The sequence below is a fragment of the Homarus americanus genome, unplaced genomic scaffold (assembly GCF_018991925.1).
Source record: "Homarus americanus isolate GMGI-L3 unplaced genomic scaffold, GMGI_Hamer_2.0 scaffold36734, whole genome shotgun sequence".
NCBI lineage: Eukaryota > Metazoa > Arthropoda > Malacostraca > Decapoda > Nephropidae > Homarus > Homarus americanus.
In genome coordinates this window covers 14,946,919-14,973,553 of record NW_024733126.1, presented here as the reverse complement: position 1 = coordinate 14,973,553, position 26,635 = coordinate 14,946,919, and the positions used below count along the sequence as shown (strand labels likewise).

The window sequence follows — 26,635 nt, the reverse complement described above, 5'->3', positions numbered from 1 at the left end:
CATGATGCCTTCATCAATGGTATTTCCTCACCACTCATCTGGCAATGTCTTCTGGAGAACAAGACACTTGGCTTACAAAATGCTTGTAATCAGGCATACTCACTTGACCTGGCCCTGCATAATGCTGATGCTTACTCATCACCAAGTGCACACACTGCTGCACCAGTTGTACCTGAGCAACCCCAGACAAAAGAACTACCCCATGATGATCATACACTAGTTACTGTCTACACTGCTTGGAAGAAATGTTACTTCTGTGGTGGTGCTTTTCACATTAGAAACAAGTGCCCGGCACATGATGCTATGCCATACTTGCAGGCAAGAAAGGGCATTTTGCTAAAGTCTGTCGGTCAAAGACATCCGTGAGTACTACTGCTACATTGTACAATCCTACTGTTCTTGCCACTACAAATGCATTTCCTCAGAGCCTCTCACGTGCAGCCACTGAAGTCACAGTAAATGGACACAAACTGAAGGCACTAATTTATTCATATAGCTCTGATAGTTTCATCAACGTCATTAAGTACCAGCTCTTCGGGGTTTTCTAATGTAACTTTGGAGCTCAATGGCTAAACGTACCCATCTACCAGCCTTGGGGTATTAAAAGACCTATTAAAAGACCTGTGTTGTGACCTGCTTTTGGGCCAAGACTTTCAGGAACAACACAAAAGTCTGACATTCAAGTATGGAGGACATAAACCAGAGCTCACAGTTGCTGATACCAATTCAGTCTGTGCACTCGCAGCAGCTTTGATGTATGAGCCATCGCTTTTTCCAAACCTGCCACCAGAATGTAAACCCATTGCAACCAAATCGCGGCTTTTCAATAAAGATGACCGCTTGTTTGTTAAGCAACAAACATCTCACTTACTGTCAGAAGGTATTGAAGCAAGCTCATCTCCATGGCATGCCTAGGTTGTTGTGGTGAAAGATCCTCTTAACAGACTACTCTCAGACTATTAATCAATATACAGAACTAGATGCTTATCCACTGCCAATGATAGATGACATGGTCAATAATCTTGCAAATTACAGAGTGTTTTCTACAGTCGACGTGAAATGTGCCCATCAGCAAGTTCCAATCAAGGAATCTGACAAGAAGTACACAGCTTTTGAACCTGATGGAAGACTGTATCAATTCTGTAGAATTACCATTTGGTGTCACAAATGGAGTTACTGTTTTTCAATATTTGATGGACAAGCTTGTGGTAGAAAATCTCAAGAATACTTTCCCATACTTGGACAACATTACAATTGCCAAACATACCCAGGTTGAACACGACGAACATCTTCGGAAATTTCTAGAAGTCGCCGAGCGCAGAAACTTGACACTTAATGAATTAAAATCCATAAAATCGGTATCCTCCATCAATGTTCTTGGCTATTGTGTAGGGAGTGGTACCATAAAGCCAGACCCTGAGAGGATGCGTCTGCTCCAAGAATTGCCACCACCCACAAACATAGGATCTATGCAGAAGGCACTGAGAATGTTAGCCTATTATGCCAATTGGATCCCCAATTTCTCAGACATGATTCACCCTTTGGTAAGAAGTAAGACGTTCCCACTGGGTGAAGCAACCTTGACAGCATTTGAACTCTTAAAAAAACGACTTGTGGATGCAACTCTACAATCTGTCGATGATGACCTGCCATTTATAGTGGAGTGCGGTGCCTCAGAAGTAGCTACCGTATTTCAACAGTCTTGAACCAAGGTGGCCGTCCTGTTGCACTCATGTCCAGGACTTTGCAGGGTAGTGAGCTACATTACCCAGCTGTAGAGAAAGGCTTCTGCCAATATAGGGGCAGTGCGTACACGGAGCCATTTCCTAGCAAGGCATCACTTTGTACCGATCATGGACCAACGCTCTGTAGCATTTATATTGGACAGCAGAAGGCGAACTAAAATAAAGAATATTAAAATACAAGAATGGAGGTGGAGCTAGCATCCTTCAACTACACCATACGGTATCGCCCTGGAAGGGAAAATGTGGCTCCTGATACGCTGACCAGAGCATTTTGCTGTTCAACATTCCCTGCATCTACTCACTGAAATCCATAATGGACTCTGCCATCCTGGAGTGACTCGGCTCCTACACTTTATGAGATCAAAAAACCTCCCATACTCAACAAAAGATGTAAAAAAAACACGTGCATCTTGCAAAGTCTGCGCAGAATTGAAGCCCCAGTTCTACCGCCCATCAGAAGGGACACTCTTCAGAGCTACTCAGCCTATGGAGCGGTTCAGCATTAATTTCAAGGGGCCTCTACCATCAGCGACCCGTAACCCTTTATATGTTTACAGCCGTTGATGAGTACTCACGCTTCCCTTTTGCATTCCCATGCCCTAACATACACACGACGACTGTGATCAAATGCCTTGAAACAATATTTAGCCTTTGTGGAATACCCAACTTTATACACTTAGAGGTACCTCCTTTATGTCCCGGGAGCTCAAGGCATACCTTTCTCAAAAGGGTGTCGCAACAAGCAGGACAACACCTTACTATCCCACAGGGAATGCACAGGTCGAACGGTACAATGGTATCATATGGAAGGCTATTTGTCTAACACTGAAGTCACACGATCTAGCAGATCAACACTGGGAATTGGTGCTTCCAGATGCACTACACTCAATTAGAGCCCTTTTGTCTACTTCACTTATACAACCCCACATAAACGTTTTTTGGGGGGTATTTCAAAAACGCTCAACTGGACCAGTGCTGCTTCGACGTTTTGTCCGATCTAGCAAGAATGAACCTCTAGTAGACCAAGCTGAGCTCGTTGATGTAAACCCAACATGCTAGCATTAGATATCCAGATGGACGCCAATCTACAGCATCTGTCCGTGATTTGGCCCTGTGTCCAACAAGTCTGACAACTCCTGTGAAGCAGCATGATGTCGAGTCTGATCACAAGAATCAGCCCTCTCAAGTCCATGACAATGGGATGAGAATAATGGATTCCCCTACTACACCTAGTATTCAAGGTCATGACTTACCATGTGAAATACCCAGTGAAGATGTTCCACCTTCCCCTGTGAGACCAAGGTCTACTCAAGTACCGAAGCTTCCCAAGCGTTATGCCTGGGATTAAGATCATGTATTGAAGTTAATTAGTATTGTGATGAGAAGTGTGTATTTGAGTTATCTGCCGTGTTTACATACAATTAGTGTACATTTTCTAGGAGGGAAGAATGTGATATTTTTTAAATATCATCATGGAAAATACTGTAATATTATTTTGTTCTTGTTTGTAAGTATCATTTTAGTTTATTTAGTTTATTGTGCAGTATACTTGAGGCATTTATTGCACTTCACGTACTTGCTCCGTAATCTGATTGTCTAGTATGCTAGCGTCTAGCAGCCCTAGCTCTGATCTCAGTTGATCTGATGATGTGTTTTGACGATGTGTTTTGTGTAAGCGTTTATTTCATTATTAGGATAAAGCCACCATGTTATATTATGTTCATTGTTGTTTCCTCTTTGAATTGTTACAACATTTCCTTTTGTGTTATTTCAGATATGGGGTGAAATGAGTCAAGTAAAGCTTGGATGTAGCAACCAAGTGTTTTAGTACCACAAAAATAATAAATGGTAAATGGTGTTCGTTCCAGCTTCAGTGGTTACATCAATACCTTGGCTTGCATATTCCCCACCCTTGATTGACCGCTCTGCAAATTCTCCGTGCATCTTGGGCGTAGGACAGGCAAAAATTCCTTGCAGCTAGATAAGCTTTTCAGATCCCCTCTCACAGACTGGTCATCAGCAAGCACAAAACACAAGGAGCATCAGGATAATTCAGAGCTTCATAAAACATTGGTTGTAATGGGTGAGTTTATCAAAAGAGTGCATGGAAAGACTACTTCTGTGACTAACCAGCTTATGCCTGCCAACAAAGGAAGGTTAGAAAATAACAAGTCAGTACTCCAGTCTATCACCAAAACCATCATCCCTTGTGGTAAGCAAGTACTGGCCCGACAAGGACACCGAGATGATGCCACCACTGAATCTGGAAATGGGGGGAAACTTTCAAGTGCTGCTTGACTCCAGAGCAGTGGCAGAAGATAAAATCCTCAAGGAGTACTTTAAGTGTCCTAAAAATGCTACTTATACCTCAAAAACCATACAGAACGAATTTATATCTGCAGCCAAGTTATTCAGAAAGAAATTGTGGACGAAATAAGAGAGGGCAGTGGTATATTCACTGTGCAAGCAGATAAGGCTGTTGTTGAAAGCAATACTGAGCAACTGCCTCTGGTTTTGAGATTTCTGAGATTTGCTGTCAGTGAAAGACAGATCAGGGAGGAGTGTGTAGGGTATTATGAATATCAGTCAGTTATAGAAGCCATTGCAGACTTTACTTCAACAGGTGAGTTGGCCAAGGAATATGGTGGGACTCGGCAAAAGTGCTGCTGTAAGGATCAATACCTGGAGTCAACAAAGTATTAGAAACAAAATCTACAAAATCTAAGATATAAAAGTTGCTAGACATCCGTGTCACGAGATGGATAGGTCGCATAGATGCTACTGAAGGTTTTTTGTACCTAGCGGAGTCTGTCCTGATCACTCTGGAGACTACTGCAAACAATCATTGTGGAATTTGGAACTCTGACTGTAAAGTAAAGGCTAAAGGTTTACTTTATACCATACAATGGCCACTTTCCAGTTTCTTTGTCACCACTCTTCTGGGAGAAGCTTTGAGTCTGTTTAGAGGGTTGAAAACTAAGCTCCAGTCCAAGACAATTGACACCATGACAGCCTATCAGGAAGTGCCCATTGTCGCTGATACAGTAAAGGAAATGTGGAGGACACCCACAAGCAGATAGATTTACAACAGTAAGGCAGTTGACCGTGCTACCAGTCTCAAGTGTGTCAGTGGACACTCCCAGGATCTGTGGTCACCAGAAGAACAGGGCTACTGCACCACCTACCACTCCAGAGGCCTACTGCAAAGTGATCATGACCATATCATTCTTGGACCACTTAAGCAAGGAGCTTCAAAGCCACCTTAAAGATAACCAAAAGGATGTGATTCAGGGATGGGCAGCCATGCCTGAGATGGTGAAAAAGCTGCCTGATTAGAAAACTTCATTCAGGCTATTCTGTAAATACAGTTAACAAAGACATACTTCCTAATTACAAGATGCTGGAAGCTAAACTTTGACTGTGAGACAAGAAATACAGTCAAATGGTCCTGAGAGGTGAACCCTCCTAGCCACCACTGCTGAAACCTTATCTATGTTTGATCCCATATGTATCCTGACATTTATAAGGCAATACAAGTGTTATGCATCCTCCCCGTCACCACATAAGACTGTTGGTGCGTATCTGCGTTGAGGCTAAAAACTTGCACCCGCAGCACCATGGGGTAAAACAGACTCACTGGACTGGTACTACTTCATGGCCACTATAACAGAAAGGTGGATGTAGAAGAGGTGGTAATGAGATTTACTCAGTTACATCCCAGAAGAATGGTACTGGGAGATAAATGCTGCAGTCAATGTAGGTGCGACTCCTGGCCATCATATTTAATTTACTTTATAGGCAAACTATAAAATGTATATGTAATCAATGTAAGTGGTGTTGTAATTGGTTTTCTTTATAACAAACATTATTAGTGTTAGATACAGTTTTGGGTGTTTTACCTTTCCTACAAGCATTATATAAATAACTAAATACCTGTATATACAAAGTTTCTACATTTAATTAAGCATACCAATCATCAATTAAAGTGAATATTTATATCAAATGGTAAAATCTGCATTTTTAACAAACGAAAACATGATCAGACAACTGAAAAGTAAAATGTATTAAAAAAAATCCCTTCCCTGACATGCCATACACTCGAGTCTCAGCCCAGAAGTCGGTCACTTTGAGGTCATGGATCTGCCCAACATCCTATATTCAAACAGGGTGATCATCACTCCAGCACAGCGTGTGAAGTATTAGAAAGCATTATAAGAGATGCCATGATGGAACACCTACTATGAAACAAGCTTGTAAAGGATTGCCAACACAATTTTATGCCGGGATGCTCCTGGTTGACACAATTGCTCAAGGTGCGGGATGTTTGGACTCAAATTCTGGAACTTGGTGGTAATATCGACAATATATATCTGGATTTTGCCAAGGCTTTTGACAGCGTAACCCATGAAAGGCTGAGAATTAAACTGGAAGAGTACAGGATTTGGGGGAGTGTCCTAGCGTGGACGAAGACTCTCATGACCGCAAGGAGCAGGTGGTGATCAATGGGACGAAATCGTCATGTGTACCTGTGACAAGCAGGTACTGCAGTGAATTGTACTGGACTTCTTTGTTTCATAAATGACATGCCAGAAGCTAAACATTCCTTCATACAAATGTTATGTGGACGATGCTAATTATTCAGGGAAATTAAAAACCAAAGACTGAAGAACTACAGTTTCAAGAGTGGTCAAAGAAATGGCTCTTAAGATTTAATGTCACGAATTGTAAGAGGATGAACCTAGGTCGTACCAACAGTAAGGAGATGTATCACATGTCCCGACAGATGAAGAAACCGCATAAACAGACCGAATGCAAAAAGGACCTAGGGGTGTATGTTGACAACAAACTGAAGTTTTCAGGCCATTTTGAGAAGGTGAATCAAGCAACTAAACTAGTAGGTCTTATAAGGTCGTTCATATATCTAGACAGTCTTTCCCTGTAACCATCTTCAAGAGTGGGGTGCTTCCCAGTCTGGTCCCCAAGATATGCTAGAGACTGTCAGTAGGTTGAAAATGTCAAAATGAGGGCCACCAGATTGGTGCCTGCAATACAGCACCTCAGTTATCCAGAGATAAGAATACCTGCAACTGCCTAGCTTGTATTATAGATGGGCAAGGGGTGACCTATATTAAGTTTATAAACATCTCAGAGGGCACTACTCAGTTAATTGTCCATACCTGGAGCTGATAGATGCCTGCCTCACAAGGCGTCACAGCTCAAAGTTGAAGAAGCCATAAGTCCAGAAAACTGAGGGTAAACTTTTCTAGAGTGAGAATTGTAAACTCTTGGAATAATCTGCCAGTGTTATAATGCCATCGAGTGTGAGCTCTTTCAAGACCAGACTTGACCAACACTGATGTAGGTTCCGATACATTCAGAAGCTAGTACCTGTCCAGTAGTATTTGCCAACAATGCATAGCAGAGATGTGACTGATCGCTCAAGTAGCTAACAAGCCGATAAGTGGTGAAGAGGATAGAAGTAAAAAGATTAGTTCTGTCACCCGTCTGGTCCCTGAGGTATACGTAACTAGAGACTGTCAATTGATTGAAAATGTCCAAAGGAGGGCCCACCAGACTGGTGCCAGGTGGTGCCTGCTCTACAGAACCTCAGTTACCCAGAGAGATTAGAACGCCTGCAGCTACCTAGCTTATACTACAGACAGGCGAGGGGTGACCTAATCAATGTGTATAAACATCCCAGGGGGCACTAATCGGTCGAATGGAGCTGGCGGACATCAGCTCCACAAGGGTTCACAACTCAAGTCCAGAAAACTGCGAGGGCAAACTTTTTCTGAGTGAGAAATGTGAACTTTTGAAACAATCTGCCAGAGAGCATTGTGACAGCACCGAGAGTGAGCTCATTCAAGCCCAGACTTGACCAACACTGGAGCAGGTTCCAATATATTCAGGAACCAGTGCATGCCCAGTACTTGCCAACAGTGCGAAACTGAGACTTGACCAACAACCTAAGCAGCTAAAGAGCTGATCAGTGGCAAAGAGAATAAAAGTAAAAGTTGTGGATGAGGGCCCCATGGTGGAAAGACGAAAATGCACATGTGCTATCTGCAAGAGAAAAATTGATAGCAACTCAATACTGCAATGTGCAACAAGTGTGAAAGGTGGCTCAATACTGCAATGAGTGAAAGGTGAGTACACAAGATATGCAGTGGAGTAGATGGCAGACTACACGAGTGGATAGTGCTCATCTTCTTTCACGAGTTAATGGCTTACACCCAGAACATCCCGTGTAACCAATGGCATACCAGGGTTTTTAAATAAGTATGAAATTATAAATTTCACCAGTGCATATACTATATGTAATGGAAACTTGAAGATAGCTGTACAGTGCTTACAGTACTGTTGTAGTGGATTTCTCCCCCACAAACGCTGTTTGTCGCTCAGTAGCCGACCCCACCAATTCCCCAGTGTATGCCTCGTGGTCTAGGTCAACCAGCGCCACCATACATCACGGAGCGGGGGTCAACTACTAAGCCACGCCTACCCCCCGCTATTTAAGACCTGACCTCGTGGTGACCTGTCTCTTTCAACCTACACCAACCAACCAGCAACACCTCCGCCGCTGCCTGGCGGCCCTCGCTCCTCCTCCGCCTGCCTGGCGGTCCTCTCCCGCCGGCGAGCATGGCGACCCACAAGCTGTCCTTCTCTGAGCGTCCTCACCAACCAGCTCTCTCTACATCACGCTTGTAACCATGCTGCCTTCCCAGCACCAAGCTGCATTGTACATCCAATACAACATGTATATAGAGAGCACATTGTGAGTTTCCTTTCTCCATCCCATCCTGAGTGTGAACCAAACATCCCTTGCCCCACAAATGGTGACTCCCGGAGATTCGCACTAATACAGGATGGAGGAGAAACAGATCACGCTCCCAGTCTTCAAGCAACATGGAAGACTAGCTTATCCACCCAGAAGCAGCTCTCATCGGCTCTACAGCTACTGTCTCTACACCGCAGGTTAGACAGCCTAGAGCAGCTCTGCTACTCTAAGCAGTCGCTCCTCTTCCGACCCCAGCACACCCGTCCTGCCTCAGACGCTGACCCGGGCCCAGCAGTAACCCCTGCCGCCCCTGATGCGGCCTCTGTTCCTGAGTGTGGACCCACACACCCCTCTTTTCTCCCTCAGGTACTCCCTGATAATGTCCTGCACCCTGCTGCTGACGCAGCCCCTGCTCCTGACCCAGGCCCACACACCCCAGCAGGCGCATCTGATGACTCTGTACCTGCCGTGAGGGAAGCACAACATTCATCGCCTCCACACACCCTTTTTCTCCCTCTCTTCTCCCACAGATAGTGTGTATATAGACAGTTGTATCCAGCGACCGGCTCATCCACGCCATCGCCGTTGTCTCACATGAGGCATGCACCGCCCGTTCTGCCTCACATGTGCTATGCAACCCTGCAGACAAGTCTCCTACACCGCCTGGAGGGAAGGAGGAGTATTGTAGTGGAATTCTCCCCTACAAACGCTGTTTGTCGCTCAGTAGCCGACCCCACCAATTCCCCAGTGTATGCCTCATGGTCTAGGTCAACCAGCGCCACCATAAATCACGGAGCGGGGGTCAACTACTAAGCCACGCCTACCCCCCGCTATTTAAGACCTGACCTCGTGGTGACCTGTCTCTTTCTACCTACACCAACCAGCCAGCAACACCTCCTCCGCCGCTGCCTGGCGGCCCTCGCTCCTCCGCCTGCCTGGCGGTCCTCTCTCCCGCAGGCCACTAGCGTAGCTTGGGGGGGGGGCCGGTCCGCCCCGGGCGGCACTTTTGGGTCTGCTCATCACCCATATCTGCAGCTACTGGAGACGTTAATCCATCCCTTTGTATCGGCGGCAAGTTAATCCTCTTTACTGCTTTTGTTGCAAACTATTTTCAGACAGAAGTAACTCAAAATTAAATTCTGAGGATGGATTCAACATATGGTGGAAACTGAATCCTTGAATATCCGAGCACGAATCCAGTGCAGCTCACGTTCGGAATTTCACACAATGGAAGGAGTTGGAAATTAGGATTGCTCGTGGAGCAACAATTGATAAAAAAGAACAAGAAGTTGTTGAAAGCCAAGTGAAAAAGTGGAAGGAAATCCTTTCAAGATTGCTTGATATTATTAGATTCCTAGCTAAACAGAATTTGGCTTTACGAGGCCACCGAGAAGGAATGAATTATGAGAGAAACGAGACTGAAGCAACGGAAAATAGAGGAAATTTTTTAGAGCTAGTTGATTTGTTGGCGAAATATGATCCAGTGCTACGTGAACATCATCTAAGAATCCAGCTGGGAAACAAGTTTGCTACTTCCTATCTGTCTCCTACTATTCAGAACGAGTTTATAGAAATTTTGGGAGAAAACGTAAGAAGCAAAGTCATCAAGCAAGTAAAAGAAGCAAAGTATTTTTCCATGATATTCGACAGTACTCCTGATATTTCACATAAGGATCAAACGAGCCAAGTTTTACGCTATGTTATGATCGATGGAGATAAAGTGAAGGTTGTGGAATCATTTGTCGATTTCATTGAAACAAAAGGTAAAACCGCCGAGAATATTTCAATGATGGTTTTGGAAAAATTAGAGAAAGACGGAATTGATATTCAAAATTGTAGAGGGCAAGCATATGATAATGCTGCGGTGATGGCTGGTGTTCATACTGGTGTTCAGAAACGTATCAAGGAAATTAATAAAAAAGCAGAATTTGTCGCTTGTACAAATCACTCGCTGAAATTGGCGGGTGTTCATGCAGCTTCTGTTGCTGTGAATTCTGTTACCTTTTTTGGATGTGTGGAACGTTTGTTTGTATTTTTTCTTCATCAACCCATCGCTGGGATGTTCTAACTTCAGTCACTGGTCAAAGTGTCAAGCGCATAATAGAAACTCGGTGGAGTGCGAGGGGAGAAGCTGTAAGTGTTGTAAAGAAACATTTCTCAAAAATCTTCAGTGCCCTAGAAAAGTTAACTGGTGAAGAAGAAAATACAGCTACCAGGGCAGATGCTGGTGTTCTACTTGGTGCATTGCAATCATTTTCCTTTTTGTGCTTTCTTGGCCTGTGGGGACCCGTCCTTCTAGAAATTAACGACTCACAGACTTACCTCCAAACCAAGGGCTTGAACATACAACAATGTGATATAAAACTCAGGGCATTAGAAACATTTCTAGTTGAAAACAGGGACAAGCTAGTGAGTAATGGAGTTAACTATGCCAAAGAAATTTGCAATGATCTGGGGATAGTCATGGAGCATCAGCGTCGACCCAAAAAGAAGAAACAAATGTTTGGTGAAGGATCGCGAGATGCTGAATTGCCATACGACATTGAATTGAGGAGAGAAATGTTTTCTTCGCTGGACAGAGTGATCCAAGAAATAACTTTGTGATTTCAACAGCTTCATGAACTTGCTGGGAAATATGCCTTCCTTACCCCATTGAATCTTTTGGATGATAAATATGAGTGTCAAATAGATCACGATCACGACGACATTGATAAAGAGGAGTTCCTCGTTGAGAGAAAAAGACTTCAGCATTTTGTTGCTGTTGCTGCTATAACTATTAAAGACAGAATACAGACGTGGAAAGAAGGCCCCCTTGAACTTTTGCAGTTTATTCAAAAGTATAACCTTGGGAACTCGGTTCCAAATATAGTAATAATGCTGAGGATTTTCCTCACAATTGCTGTTAGTGTTGCTACCTGTGAGAGGAGTTTTTCGAAACTAAAACTGATCAAGAATTACTTAAGATCTACTATGAGCACCTTGCGGTTGAGAAATCTTGCCATACTGTCTATAGAGCGACAATTGACAGATGAAATAGTTTTTGACAATGTCATTGAAGAATTTGCCAACAAAAAAACAAGAAAAGTTACTTTGTAGAAAGTTGTAGTTTTCATTTCAGAAATAAAGATGGTCCTAATTTTTTACACTTTTTTACTTTTTTCCCTATCCTATATGTCGTTTTTGCTTTTTGTTTAACTGTTACTTATAAAGTTTAAGTATGTTTGGTGTGTATTTAAAGCATATTATATTTGAGTATGTGAAAGTACAGTAATATTATAATGGTACACAAACTATTTAATATATATATATATATATATATATATATATATAGAGAGTGAGTCACTGTGCAATATGTATTTTTTGTGGGGGCACGAGAGGGGGGGGGGGGTAAACTCAAGGGCCGCCCCGGGCGGCACACACTCTAGCTACGCCACTGCCGCAGGCGAGCATGGCGACCCACAAGCTGTCCTTCTCTGAGCGTCCTCACCAACCAGCTCTCTCTACATCACGCTTGTAACCACGCTGCCTTCCCTGCACCAAGCTGCATTGTACATCCAATACATGTATAGAGAGAGCACGTTGTGAGTTTCCTTTCTCCATCCCATCCTGAGTGTGAACCAATCATCCCTTACCCCACACTGTATATAATTTCAACTTCATTATGAGTTCTAACCGATCCATTTTTTTATAAACAAGCACAATAAAGTACAGTACAGTATATGTAAAACTTCAATTCACAAATACTGTGCCAGTACAATAACACAATGTTTGTATTGGAAAATATACAAGGTGTTATATTTATACTGTCCACAATGGACCATATTTTGCTTTTTACAGCTAAATACTTAAAAACACCAGTGTAGTCACAAAAATACTTAATACTGTACTTGTATTCTTAATAATTATTGGTAAAGAATGTTTTCGAACCTTTCATTTCTCCATTAGATTTTCCGATTTTTCTCATAACTTATAAATGTTCTATCAACTCTTCACGTGTTCACATTCACTATAAATTTTGTCACACACTTCCAAAGTTATTACAAACATTTGCAACTTTTTTTTTAGATTCAACCACTTGAGTATTATCATCTGCAAACAGCAGATTACTCACTAGAAATGCATTCCAGATCGCCATCAATAAATTTTAACTGCTGTCATTCAAGCAGTTTGCTCTGACAAGGGAATAACAAAAACCAACCATAACATGCTTGTTTGTAACACACCAAAAGCCCTGCATATCTGTATTTCATTATTCACAAGAATATATTTCTGAAAATATAGAGTAAACAGGAACATACTGATGATTATGCAAGAAAAAAATATTATCTGGCAACCGTAGCTCCTGCAATTCCAATCTCCCAGTGTGGTGACTGGCTGTGTTCATCGTGTATAGTTCGTGCCCAAAAGTAATAGTAATAGATGACAACTAACGTAATAAAAATAGTAATATAATAAAGCAAAATTTAATTTAATAGTAATAGAAACCCAGTAATAGGCCCCCTATTACTGAGTTTCTACAGGGTGTCCCGTACATTTCCATACATAGGAAAAATAAATTTTATATGAAAATCCATTTTTATTTATATAATATGCTCTACATGACTACCATTCTGTTGATAACACTCTTCAATGCGTGTCCTCCACTGATGAAGAACACGTTCAAGCACAGCTGGAGTTATGCTTGTAATGGCGTTGGTGATACGTTGTATGGAAACTTATGGGACACCCTGTATATCTATTAAATTTAATTTTGCTCTATTAATATTACTATTTTTATTATTTTAGTGATTTCATGATGCCAGCAACTCATTGTGGACAGTATTAATGTTAGAGTAACCAACATCTACGGGTAACTGTACAGCAGGGGCGGATCCAGGGGGGGTCTGGGCCCCTTTTTTTCATAAAAAAATTCAATATTTCTTTAATGCAGTATTGTACTCCTGCATTTTGTATATTAAAAACAAATGTTTTCCGGCACCTTCTATTTTTAATTTCTTTTTACTTTATTTTTGCGCCTTCCTCGGCCCCGTTGTGGGTCGATGACCTGTGCCCGGGTGGGCTGTAACCCCCTAGTATCAAGTGCACGTGGCCTCAAAATGCCCATGATAATATTGGTCAAATTTCCCAAAAAAATTTCAGTGTGGGGTGGGGAGTGTAAGTCCCCCCCGCCCCGCCCCAAAAAATGCTGGGTGTGCTCGATGTGTTGGCCATGTTACCCCCCACCCATACCTTTGATATTCCTGGATCCGCCCCTGTATCTCTACTTCTTTACTTTTACCTTTATCCTCTGATCGGCTGCCAGCCCCTTGGGTTATCAGTCACGTCTGTTACTCACTGTTGGCAAGTACTGGGCATGTACGTACTGGCTTCCTAAAACTTGTACAGTACTTCAACAACTGCTGTTTCTTTCTTCTTATGATGGCTTTTTGGGCATTGCAGATACCTGTGAAAACATTTAATGTCATCAATAAACACAATAAAGACCGAGATTCTTTTGCCTTCCTCGGCATTTAATACTAATCCCTGGATAAGAAGTACAGGGTATGTACTGGCGCCAGAATGTTCTGGACCTGTGCCCAGGAGGGCTAATCCCCGTAAAAAAAAAATCAAATAAATAAAAAAAATAAATGAACAGAGTTTTGGCAGGGAAAATTTGTTGAAAGGCCGCCTGGAACTGCCGTTAATGTTATAGCTGAATTAAATAAGTAACATGGGAGGCAGCGCAAGTGAAATAATGAATACATGCTATAAAATTATATGGAGTATTGAGAATGACGTCTTGAATTATAGCCCATTACGATGTCATTAATGACCCATCAGAGCCCAGAGGTCCTGCCTGCTCCCTGGCCCCTTAATGCTTGGCAGTACCGGGACGTACAGTACTGGCGCCAGAATGTTCTGGACTTTCGCCAGTGTTGGTCAAGTCTGGCCTTGAATGAGCTCACACTTGGTATTCACAACTCTGGCAGTTTCCAAAAGTGGATAAACCACAAAAAGAGGATACGTAATTCTAATAACTTCACATCCCAACTATTGTTGAAGGATGACGAGGGTTAAGGTGTAAAAACCGTTTGTCAAGTCCGCAGAATTTTTGTTCTAATTCCTTATATTCTTCATAATACCTGCCTTTGGGAAGGTTTAACAGGCGTATTTTGTTCGTCGGCTTTATAATTAAATTGTGGATAGGTAATTAGAGTAAATAAAATTTAATTACGGAAGCACTCACCTAACACAGCCGCCCTCACCGTCAGTCCCCCGCCGAGTGAGACGCTGATGGTGCCGCCGGCGGGAAACACCGTCTGCGGAGGCTTACATACCCGACTCAAGTACATAATTTAAAAACATTAACCAAAGAAAACAGTGTATAATGTACTGTCTTACAACATTAATAGTATTTTGACAAAAGTATTAACTGATACGAGGTAAGTTTTTAAAAATATAAAAAGCACTAGTTTTCCATTAAGTTGCAACGGAATATTTGGCGCCAAAAGGGTATCGGCGCGGCGTCCAAATTAATTAAATATAAATAAGGGAATAAGACAGTGTACGCTGAGTACCGTATATTATATACACCAACTTGTGGCCAAGACGATTCTTAGAAAAAACTAACAAATGCCATGTAAGGGTGAGGAAATTCTTCTTTGATCCTACTTTTTACTGCGGAGGAGGTGAGTCCACAGTCGCCCCGCCACCCATGCTCCTTCCCGCCATTTCAATGAATTATTCTTACATAAGAAGAAAGGAAAATAAGGAATCTGCAATAGGCAGGTTGGCCTATGCATGGCAGCTTCTGTCGAGAGTTACAACCACTCTCTATATAACATAGATTTTGAAAGGGAACGTTATATTTTCACACAATAGCTATAAATCATTTGGAGCATAAACATTGGAGAATAAAATAATATGTCCGCCATCAAGCTGTAAGACCAAAGACCGAGAAGAATTTGGCGCCTCATTTATATTGGCGTTCCAACACCCAAATTAAAGATAAATAAGGGAATAAGACAAACTACGCTAATTACCGTATATTATATACAGCAGCTTGTGGCTGATATGATTCATAAAAAGAAAAAACTATTAAGCATTTCATGTAATGGTGAGGAAATTCTACTTTGATCTCGTATTTGTACGTTAATATTGTTTACGAAGTGCTATTAAGTGAACATATCTAATTATCGACAGTATCAGAATTATCTAGATATCCATTTTAAAGAAAAAAGACGAGAGTAAGCAGCAATAAAAGAGATTTGTGATTAGAGCACAGGGGGTGAAGGAAAAGTGAGAGGAATGGAGGGGGTGAGAGAGGAGGGATGAAGGAGAAAGTGAAGAGAAGGTATATGACGGAAACTAGCAGACAAACACACACACACCGTACAAGACGTCCACTTAGGGATGATGTAAGTACCATCTCCATACCGTCACAGTCTGAATGATCACCAAACCCACAAGGTGATCTCGGTAACCCACTCATGAACCCATTTTTCCTCATTCAATAAGCGGAAACTCCACACGTATGTTGGTATGCCGTGTGCTAGCTAGTTGGCCTTTACCAACTTTGACCTCTAGGTTGGGTTAGATTACTTCAGGCTTAATGTTAGAATGAATTAGGTGAAGTAAATAAATTTGGGGCTAAGGTAAAATAGGGCAGTTTGGGTTAGGAAAACTAAAAGGTACAGTATTAAGATAGGATATATTAAATAAAAGTAAGCTTACATTATATTTGAATTACTTTCAGTCTTTATTAGGTTAAGTACACTAGATTGGGCCAAAGACAAGATACTCAGGACCAGTTCTCGCCCGCAAGACCCGAATGCATGTGGGTTTTGCCAAATTCCGTTTAACCGTCATTCTTTAGTGACGACGAACACGAGAAGCAGGACAAACTGGTGGCGTCTCCCTGCGATGATACAAGGCTGACTGGGTTATCTTCACTAACTCCTGTGCCGTTATGTTGAGTAGTTTGGACTCTGGAGAAAGAGGTGAAGGGGGGAGAGGATCAGGGGATTATTGTACTTGTATATCTGGCACTTAAAAAATAAATCAAGCTGGAAGTAGTGTGTGTGTGTGTGTGTCAAAGATGGTAAGAGGCTATAATATCACACAAGATTAACCAACTGACAGAATAATTACACTCGGTTATTACAAAAAATATCTGAGAACGTGTATATTATCAAAATTGTGTTACAGACAGTTTACTAATTAACAAAAATATTTGTCACGAACTTTATTTTATCATTAGTTATATAATTATCAATATATCATTCAAAAGGCTTACGAACCGTACGTCGCAAACTACATAGTCACAGACATTATTTCATCCCATAAATTCAGTGTTACAAATATTTCACAACGTAAAGGGTACATAACAAGCAATATATCATCATAATTGTTTCGCAATATATTGGTTATAGGTTCTAGTCCCCTTGGCAGCGGTAATGAGTGACTGTAGAAGTGAACCAGTACCAGTAGTATATAACCTCACACCCATGAACTTTTGTTAACCAGTACTAGTAGCCTAACCTAACCCCCTCCCCCCACTCCTCCTCCATTGGCGTGTCGTAAAAAAACAACTAGTTCATAAATATCCAGATCACAAGGGGGGGAGGGGGGCAGGGATATACTTATTTTTATCTCAACGAGTATGTGAAGCCAGAACTTAACTCGTGAATTTTCCATGGCTGCAATTTTGTGCTCACTTTGTCCGGCCATATCATTATATGTAACTTTTCATAGTCCATACGTGTTTATGTACCATGACTGAATAAAAAGTGAATGTCCATAGTTACAGCCGAAGAAGGGAAACAATAACTTGCATAACGGTGAATCTCCTCTTCTTTCTTGAGAGATTTTTTACTGTTACAAACTCTGCCTTCTTCCCTTGTATGATATTAGTTACCTTGAAGAAACGTGATTGCGGTACTTGTATATGTAGAGTGTTGCGGTGGTGGTGGTGGTGGTATACTTCTTGAATAGGTAAAGGACCTTGATATATGTTCCCACTCTTTCACGTATACCGTTTTTTAATCTATTTTCTTTTTCTTTTTTTACTCTCCACTATTTCTATTCTGTTTCCACGCGTATTTGTCATTTCTTGATCTATCTCCTTCCACCCTTTCCTCTCTGTCTCTCTCTACCCATCTTTCTCTTCTCTCACTTCTCTACCCTTTCTACCCCTCTCCCCTTTTCCTATCCAAGTAACTTTAAACTGTCGGTGAAGTCAGAGACGAGTCTTGATACCACTCAACTTTCATCCCTGTGCACCTCATCCTGACTATTACCGCCCGAGTGCACCTGAGCCAGACGTTGGTACAGGAAAGAAACTGTACAGATACCATTATTAACACACGTCCTAACCTTTACTTTATCTCTAGTGATGATCTCGTTCAACTAGACACTGATGGTTTTATCACTCAGTTTTCTCTCAGTACATTATTGTTGTGAGATGAATTGAATGCAAGTCGTAATTCTTTTCCCAGTCCTCACATCTATATACAGTATACTCTGGTTAATAGGGTTGTTTTTTCTCTGTAGACTAACACATGTATATATGACGTGCACATATAACACTCATATATACATACAACATACAAAAATTATATGGGGGTTTTTACTAAGGCAAGTAGACAGACGATGACGCAGGGACACACACAGCTGTCTTAGTTAGATGGTTTATATCCCAACGTGTGATCTAGCGCTATCTTTCTAACGTTCACCTTTGACCTGGGGACTAGCAAAATCTATATAGGCTTCTTCCTCTATTAGGTTATTGTACTGGCGAATATAGTGTAATTATGGGCATCCGTGAGATATCTGGCATCATTTTGAGCACCTATGAATCACATGGGATCATTTTGAGCACCTGTGAGTCACTTGTTTTCACTATTCACCGTAAGTCATCATACAGACCTGTGATAGTTAACAAAATATAACAATTAACCTTAGTTCTCATGACATTATGAAGCGTGGCGGTCGAGCAGATACAGAGCTCGGTCGCCTCTCCTATTCTGGGGGCCGATTCCCGGGCGCTCCCAGTTCACCTAGTTGTAAATGGCTACTTAAGCTTACAACTTGGGGAAGTGAATGTGGTCGAGTGCAGTACCGGCCGTGTTGCCTCCTTAGTATACAGTGTGCTGTATCTATTGTCTCTAACGAGCAGTCCTGCCTATGGGACCTACTTTCACCTATGACATTATGAAAGAGACTTATCATATTTATGAGCAGTATTATTAACAACTTGTGTCAGTATTATAAGCATGCATGAGAACACCTCGATCATCAGAATGGGTCACATACTGTGCTTTTTGAGAAGCTCGTTGAGAAACCTCAGACAAAGACTCTAAGTTACTTAATCTGTCATGATTTTTTTGGTATGAGGCTTTTTGTACACACTCAAATGGAACACACACACACACACACAGACAACATGGAAAACAAAGAAACAGCAAGAGAGGAGCCACGCATACCTCCCTCCACCCTGCACATCACAATACAAATCCCACTTTCTAGTTCGGCTTTATGTCAAGTAAAAGTAGCAAGACAAGTGGGTTGGAGAGTCATGAGGTGGAGCTAGGTGGAGAAGTGTGGGTAGGTGGAGCTAGGTGGAGAAGTGTGGGTAGGTGGAGCTAGGTGGAGAAGTGTGGGTAGGTGGAGCATATGACGAGGACGTGTGTTTAATCCAGAGCCCACTAGGATACACCGTAGGAATGTTGTGTTTATTTTCATGGTGGATTTTCAACAGATCGCTGAACTGACTCATTTGTTAATTATATATTTCAGTAGTGATGGGTAATAATATGCACATAACCATTCAGGAACACACACACACACACACACACACACACACACACACACACATTTCAACCAATTTGAAATTCATTATTAATGGTTCGTACTTATATTTTATAGCCTAGTCACTTCATTCCTTTGAACTTAATTTGCACTATATATTATATGACCGTTTTTAATAGACTTTAATAATATAAACTGTGAATTATTTTGTTCTACATATCAGCGACAAAAAAAAACACAGACCAACTAGAATAATTACATTAAACTCCTCAGAATGTTGAGCAAAATAAACAACAAGGAGAGACAGACAATGTACATATGTGCCATCAGGGTTGTCACATTTTCAGATGGCCATACAAAGGTTACAGAATCAAGTGAAACCTACATTCAAAATCTGAACTGTTGAACTGAATTTTATTAATACGTAATGAGTTGAAAGAAGAGTAACTTGTGTTTATGAAATCCACCACGACAGACAAACAGACTGAAACGCACCAAAGTGAGCGACTGACTGCCATAATGTCTGCCTTTCTGTCTATCTGCCTGTCTGTGATCTTGTTACGTAATAAGAGAAAGGATGGTAAAATTCAAGGTGTTTCCTGTTAGAAAAAATTAAATATTTTTTTCAGTCGCCAGTAAAGTTTTTGTCTTAGGAGAGGGTTGAGTTAGTGTTTGTGTGCGCGCGCAGCTCATAATCTCTGTAAGTTAATAATATAAACTAATAAGTGCTTGGAACCAGGGAAACAAAACACTGATGTAAACGATAACCTTAGTTACTCCACAGATAACAAATTAAACACAAAAGGCACACACACACACACACACAAACACACACACACACATACATACATGAGTCCTGCAATCACCCGCAAGCATTCGCTGTGTAATGATTACGTAGATGGAGTAGATGTCTCGATGACCAGAACTAATTTCCTTTATGTGAACACAATTTCAGTGAACAATGCATAAACCTACATTTTTTGTAGTCATGCGATGTTGCAACAGCAGGTAAACTAATCTTTACGCAACTGCAGGTGATTATGTGAGGCTGAGTGAACTCCAGCAGCATCCTCTTCCATGGAGTTATATTCACATGGCCTGACTTGATTATTAAAAACCATAACATATACTGAATAATAAATGCCGTCGGTAATGTCGATTTTAGTCTGAAAGTTCTGGTATTTTCCACTAACTGTCACCTACGTTGGCCAGAAAATCAGCATAACAACTAACAATAAACAGAGATGAATGGAAAATCGTAACTTGCACTAGGCTATACGTGAGGAATGTAAAAATAGTTTTGAACCAGAAGTGAGGAACACGTCATCACATAATGCAATATCATGGTCAGGCTCAATACATCTCAGGGCAACTTTAACATATGCTGAGACCAACGGTGACAGGTCATACAAGATCAATAAAATGTGTCAAGAGCAGTGAGGCGTTATCTTGACTTGGCTCCTTGCATGCGGAGCCACCAAAGGAGGGAAGGCGTGTGTGACGTTCCATGAGATTTTTTTTTTCTTTTACGGGGAATATCCCACCCGGGCACAGGTCATCTACCCACTTACCTTGTTTATATTATTACTGGATAATAACTTGTTCATGTTATGCGGTAAGGATGAACAAGAACTAGTCATTGGCTGTGTTAACCGAACGAAAAAAAAGTAATATGTTGTAAGAGCAATTGCTTTGAATTAATATGTTGTAAGAGGTCAGCAGTTGTGACTAAACACGTTAGTACTCCGGTTGTGAGGGTCGGGGAGGGGTGGTTGTGTGTGTAGGCCCGCCAGCCAGCCATTTCTCTCTCTCTCTCTCTAAAAAGACTGGGGGAAGGAGCTGTTTTTCTCCCCTGAGCGAGGAGTCGTGTTAACCTCGCCCTTTCATCTTGGGGTCACTTGCTTCCCTCCCCTTCCAACCTTACCTTTACTTACCAATAACCTCGACCCCTTAACTTTTGTCGCTTAAAGTACATTGTCTTTGTCATTCGGATACGTTGACAAAAACTTAGATACACATATAACTAAAGGTACGTGTGCTTCGAAGTGATAACAGTAGTACAAGTATAGAATCAAATATTTTCTCAGTTAAGGCTTATAGGAACAGGTACAGCTACAAGTATATATATTTTAGAATGTTAAATAGTATGCCAATTTTTCTTTCATTATATTGTATCATTTCATAAACAATAGTATAGGTGTACTTACATTTATATCATTTATTTAGTAACACATTCTGTACTGCACGTATATACACAGTTACAGGACAATTACAAACACCGTTACAAGTTCAGTTACACCGTTACAGGTTCCGTTACAAGCATAGTTACACAGTTACACGTACAGCTAAACAGTTACATACGTAGTTTCACACAGTTACAGTATACAAACGCGTCAGGCTGTGTGAACTAATTAAGACAATCGTACGCTCTTCCTGTATATATTATGTTTAATTTAGACGAATGAAATGTATTAGTTTTCTGAATTATTTGTCTAATCCTATGATCTAAATTATTTTCTTGAGTTTTCTTATCATAGAGATTAATTTAAATTCTTATTTTATTTAGCGAAAAGCTGATGTGTCAATCCATTTTTGTTAATTATGTTCCCTTTAATTAAATTTGGTAATTAAGCACCTTAGACTACGCTCAAGTGCAAGAGGGGAGGGACGCATGAAGGAAGGAAGGATGGGGATAGGAGAAGGGTGGAATTGAGAGAGTTGAGGAGACTAGAGCATCACAGGTCGACCCGCCCTTTACACGCGAGGTCACTGGTGCGGCGCCTCTTTCTTTGGTCCCGGTCCACCCTATCCACTCACCTGCCCCGTCTACCCTCTACCTCCACCCTATCCACTCACCTGCCCCATCTACCCTCTACCTCCACCTTGTCCACTCACCTGCCCCGTCTACCCTCTACCTCCACCACCTATCCACCATCCACTCACCCCCCATCTACCCTCTACCTCCACCCTGTCCACTCACCTGCCCCGTCTACCCTCTACCTCCACCCTACCTCCCCCTATCCACCCACCCCATCTACCCTCTACCTCCACCCTATCCACCTCCACCCTATCCACTCACCTGCCCCGTCTACCCTCTACCTCCACCCTATCCACCCACCTGCCCCATCTACCCTCTACCTCCACCCTATCCACTCATATGCCCCGTCTGCCCTCTACCTCCACCTTGTCCACTCACCCTCCATCCAGTCAGATCTACCCTGTCAGCTCCTTCACCTGTAAACCCTCCACACAGTCAGCTCACCCGCTCCGTCCACTCTCCACCCCGCCAGCTCACTTGCCTGTCCACCGCCGCCAATTCCCCCCTCCCCCCACGTCACACCCGCTCACTCGGCCTTGAAACACTCGGGGTAGTTACTCTCTTGTGTACAATAACAATTTATTAGTGTTACGATCTGTATAACACTGATATAACAAAAATAATCGCCAAACACTAATAGCTCTCATTTGATTCACAATCCAAGTACTATTAATTTAATTGTAATTAACATTATTGTAATGTAAATAATATACCAAGTCCACCTTTGTTAAGAAATACATTTATTTATCTTTTGACTTGACAGAACTGCTTTTAATTCTTCGTAAGTCACGTGAAGATAAGGTCGATCAAGGAGAATCGAGTGTGTTGCAGACCGAGGCAGGCAGGTGGGTGGCCCTGGGCGGGTCAGGTCACGTGCAAAATCTTGTGGGCGGCAGCAGGTATATAATGGTGCCAGGTGTAGCTGGATAGTCAGTGGTGATCCAGCCTTCGACGAAGTCACTCCTCTCTCACTTATAAAATATGAAGGTAAGTCCTGTTTAATATATATTCCACAAACATGATATTTATATTAACTTTGTATATTTACAGAACGTCTCATACAGTATTGACTATTTGCATTTTGTTGTAAAACATTGATTAGTGTAGTGACCCCAAATATTGACTAAATTTTTACCCGTTTTCTGTTATATTCTAGACATAATTCCCCGGCGCCTAATATCATCTATATTCATTTAACCATTCACAAATATACAATCGTGAAAGGGATTCTGATAACTTTAGAAAATTTTACAATGTCAACCGAATAGAAGATGAGTCCCACTAATATTCTGAGCCAGCAATACAGAGGACTGCTTCAATGTTAAATAGAACTGGTGAAAGTCACTGTCGGCGTTCTGTTACTGTCATTCTCTACTCACCTCTGTCCTTCCCTCGCACTACTTTCTGCTACTGTCACTACCCTTCATGATTTTACCCTTTTATCTTATTTCTATGTCCGTCCCTCTCCACACACTCTACGGTCTCCTCACTTTCCACACACTCCATTGACCATTGTCACTTTCTTGATCGTTACCAGCAGAAATTGTCAATCATATCGTCTACTGCTCATCATATTCTCCAGCCCCGCCTTGAAGTGATCATCTCAAGGGGCCTGACAAACTTAACAGAGATTTATAATTATATCACCTAAGTTAAAATCATTACATTATCATAATGATGACTTTTATAAACAGGTTTTATGCCATACAGTGTCCATGTTGACAGTTAAAGGATTAGCTATTAGTCTTGCTCCTTATGTGGGCGAGGACAAGATCAAGATACATTAGATGCACTTACTCTTCACCGAAAAGGCGTTCACCCACACGCATGACGCCACGAGGCCTTTACGAACCGCACTGTAGATCTGGTGTATTTTGATATTTGATCGAAGACTTCCACACCACTCTAGATAAAACGCCCTTCCAATGTAGAATATTCCCGTCAACATCCTCCATGTCACCGCCTTGATATAACAACTGTTTATGTGTGTTCCAGGTGATCGTACTGGCGTGTCTGGTGGGCGTGGCTCTCTGTGCCCCACAACAGCAGTTCTCACAGCAGCCCGCTCAGGAGATCTTGGTAAGAATCTGTTTTCCCTTCCTCTTTTACTCATATACTTTTGCACATGATATTACAAGCCATAGGTAACATGTGAGTTTGAAGCTTGAGTAAACCCACACACATCAAGTGACAGCTATTATCCAATAAAGTAAATTCTCGTAAAAAACAAAATGATTCACAAATACTCAGTGTGTATAAAATTATGTCCCTCGATGTGTGAATTTCTACCAAGTAAACATTTACAGTATATATATATATATATATATATATATATATATATATATATATATATATATATATATATATATATATATATATATATATATATATATCGTGTTACTGAATTTGTGAACCACTTTGATATATTCTTCCTTTAACAAATAATTTATATAAAATGATAAATATCCCTCTTATATATTTATTTTATACGCCTGCCTAAACTGTGACTTTTACATTGTCAGATAATAATGATAATAATAAACATTAAAAAAATCAAGAAGCCACTGGCACGATCCCTTAGCTGAACCAAATCTAATTTCTTTCTTCCAGGACACCCCCGACCCTTACGCTTTTAGCCTAAACGTAGCTGATGATGAGTTCACCAACTACCAATCCCGCCAAGAGAGTCAGGACGAGAATGGGTTAGTGCAGGGCTCCTACTCTTTCGTCGCCCCCAACGGCATCCGCTACACCACCACCTACACCGCCGACCCTATCAACGGATACAATGTATGTCAACGCTGCTTTCCATAATCACTTATCTCGTAATACAACAAGAGTTATTCCTAATTCCCATTATTTTAGTGACATAACTTATTGTATAACTATTGTCTGTCTTGTAAACTCTTATGTTGCTCAAAACTAGTCTCTTAGAGGTGGTACCTTAACCTAGATATGTTGAGAAATGTACCCAAACAAACACACAAGCCATGACATGAGCCCCAGCAGTGTCAACTTTTGTTTGAAGAGCTCACTGTAATTGTTTGGTACTTACTACTTAAATTCCTACTTATACTGATATTTCTGTATAAACTCTATAATTCTCATTCTAACCCACTTGAAGCAATTATCATCATGATCTTACCGTCATCCTTGCAGGCCAACACAGTGGAAGAACAGACCAACATCGAGGTGGTGATCCCCGTCCACCCACCTTTCGAGCAGTCCCGTGCTCTGTAAATCCCCACCACTACCACCTCTCTCCAGTTTCCTCATCAACACCCTTAGTTGACCGACTTTCACAACCACACCATGGAAGCCAATCCCTACCATCAACCAAGCTTCTACACCTCTCGTCTTCCCTTGTCCGTCCATGTTACTCAACCATGCATAATATTTATGCTACTATTAAGAAAATTTCAAGGATAAGAATGTGACAATAACCGAACGTTCTCTCAATATCTCAAAAGAGTAGCTGAATGCCTGTATTCTATTTCTCCTACCTTTAAATTACTCAGTCGTGCCATAATACTCTACCAATGTAAACTATTTCCACATGCTTTCAAAATCACAATTTCTCTTTTCCACGGTGCATTTCCAGATATAGTTATTAACAGATTTTGGAGAATAACATAGGCGAGTTTGAAGGAGATCGCGAGTCCTGATCAGTCTTGTCTAATGTAAATATTGTATATAACTCATGACGTCATGAATAAGTAATTATTCAACGAGGTTTTGATTATTTTGGTTACTTGCATGATTTGGGAAGGACTGGTTTTACGAATATTCTATTATCCGATTATATTTAAGTAATACTTTGTTACATATTCCTTATTTTTTTCTATGATCTTTAACCTTACAACTTGTAATTTCTTATTTCTTTTATCATTGTATGGTAATTGCTAATTTTCTTTATTTACTTGTTTATCTTTCCTTTATTCTCTCATCCTGATCTTGGCCTCATAGTTTTTGTTTTAAATTACTTAACTTTTAGGTACTGTACTGTATATTGTCTTCCTCAATTTTAAGCACTTGTGCACGTTTTCTATTTTCACCGCGCTCTGTGTGCATCATGTGTACAAGTGTGTGAGTGTGTATGTGTGTGTGTGGGGGGTAAAGATGAGTGTACACAAACCATCACGACTTGTAGCGCCTCGCGCCCCCCCCTCAGTCATTTGTAGTCGGTTTACCTCGGCTCGGCTTGCTGCTCGTGTTGTGAGTTAGTACAAATAAACCTTGGCTTGCATACATACCTTGTTTAGAATTCTCCCACCTCATCTCAGTTTGTTGTTGAGGTACGATAACACCGTTAGTCATAACAAATATAAAATAGGATAAAATAAAGAATTAATTTAAAAGTTTCTCAATATAAATTGATACTATATAAATAAACCAATATTAATACAAAGGTCTGACGACCCAAGGGAGCAAAACAAAGGTAAAACACCAATAGGAAAGATGAAGCGATCTGGTTGAGCCCAGATTCTTTCTACTCCTACTGTATTT

General features: G+C 41.2%; 1 protein-coding gene across 2 annotated transcripts; it reads left to right on the top strand.

Annotated features, from left to right (window-relative positions):
- The first annotated feature begins 3,813 nt into the window (after positions 1 to 3,813).
- Positions 3,814 to 26,377, top strand: LOC121869385 (larval cuticle protein A2B-like). Of its 2 annotated transcripts, XR_006089538.1 has the most exons (5): positions 3,814 to 3,828; positions 22,893 to 23,116; positions 24,125 to 24,208; positions 24,740 to 24,919; positions 25,289 to 26,377. XR_006089538.1 is itself a non-coding variant. In XM_042370736.1 (4 exons), exons 1-4 carry the CDS (start codon positions 23,111 to 23,113, stop codon positions 25,367 to 25,369), a joined length of 351 nt encoding a protein of 116 aa, XP_042226670.1. In that variant the 5' UTR covers positions 22,898 to 23,110; the 3' UTR covers positions 25,370 to 26,377. The 2 variants fall into 2 exon arrangements, 1 of the variants encoding a protein (XP_042226670.1); XM_042370736.1 differs by lacking the exon at positions 3,814 to 3,828 and having other exon boundaries at positions 22,898 to 23,116.
- Positions 26,378 to 26,635: the final 258 nt, after the last annotated feature.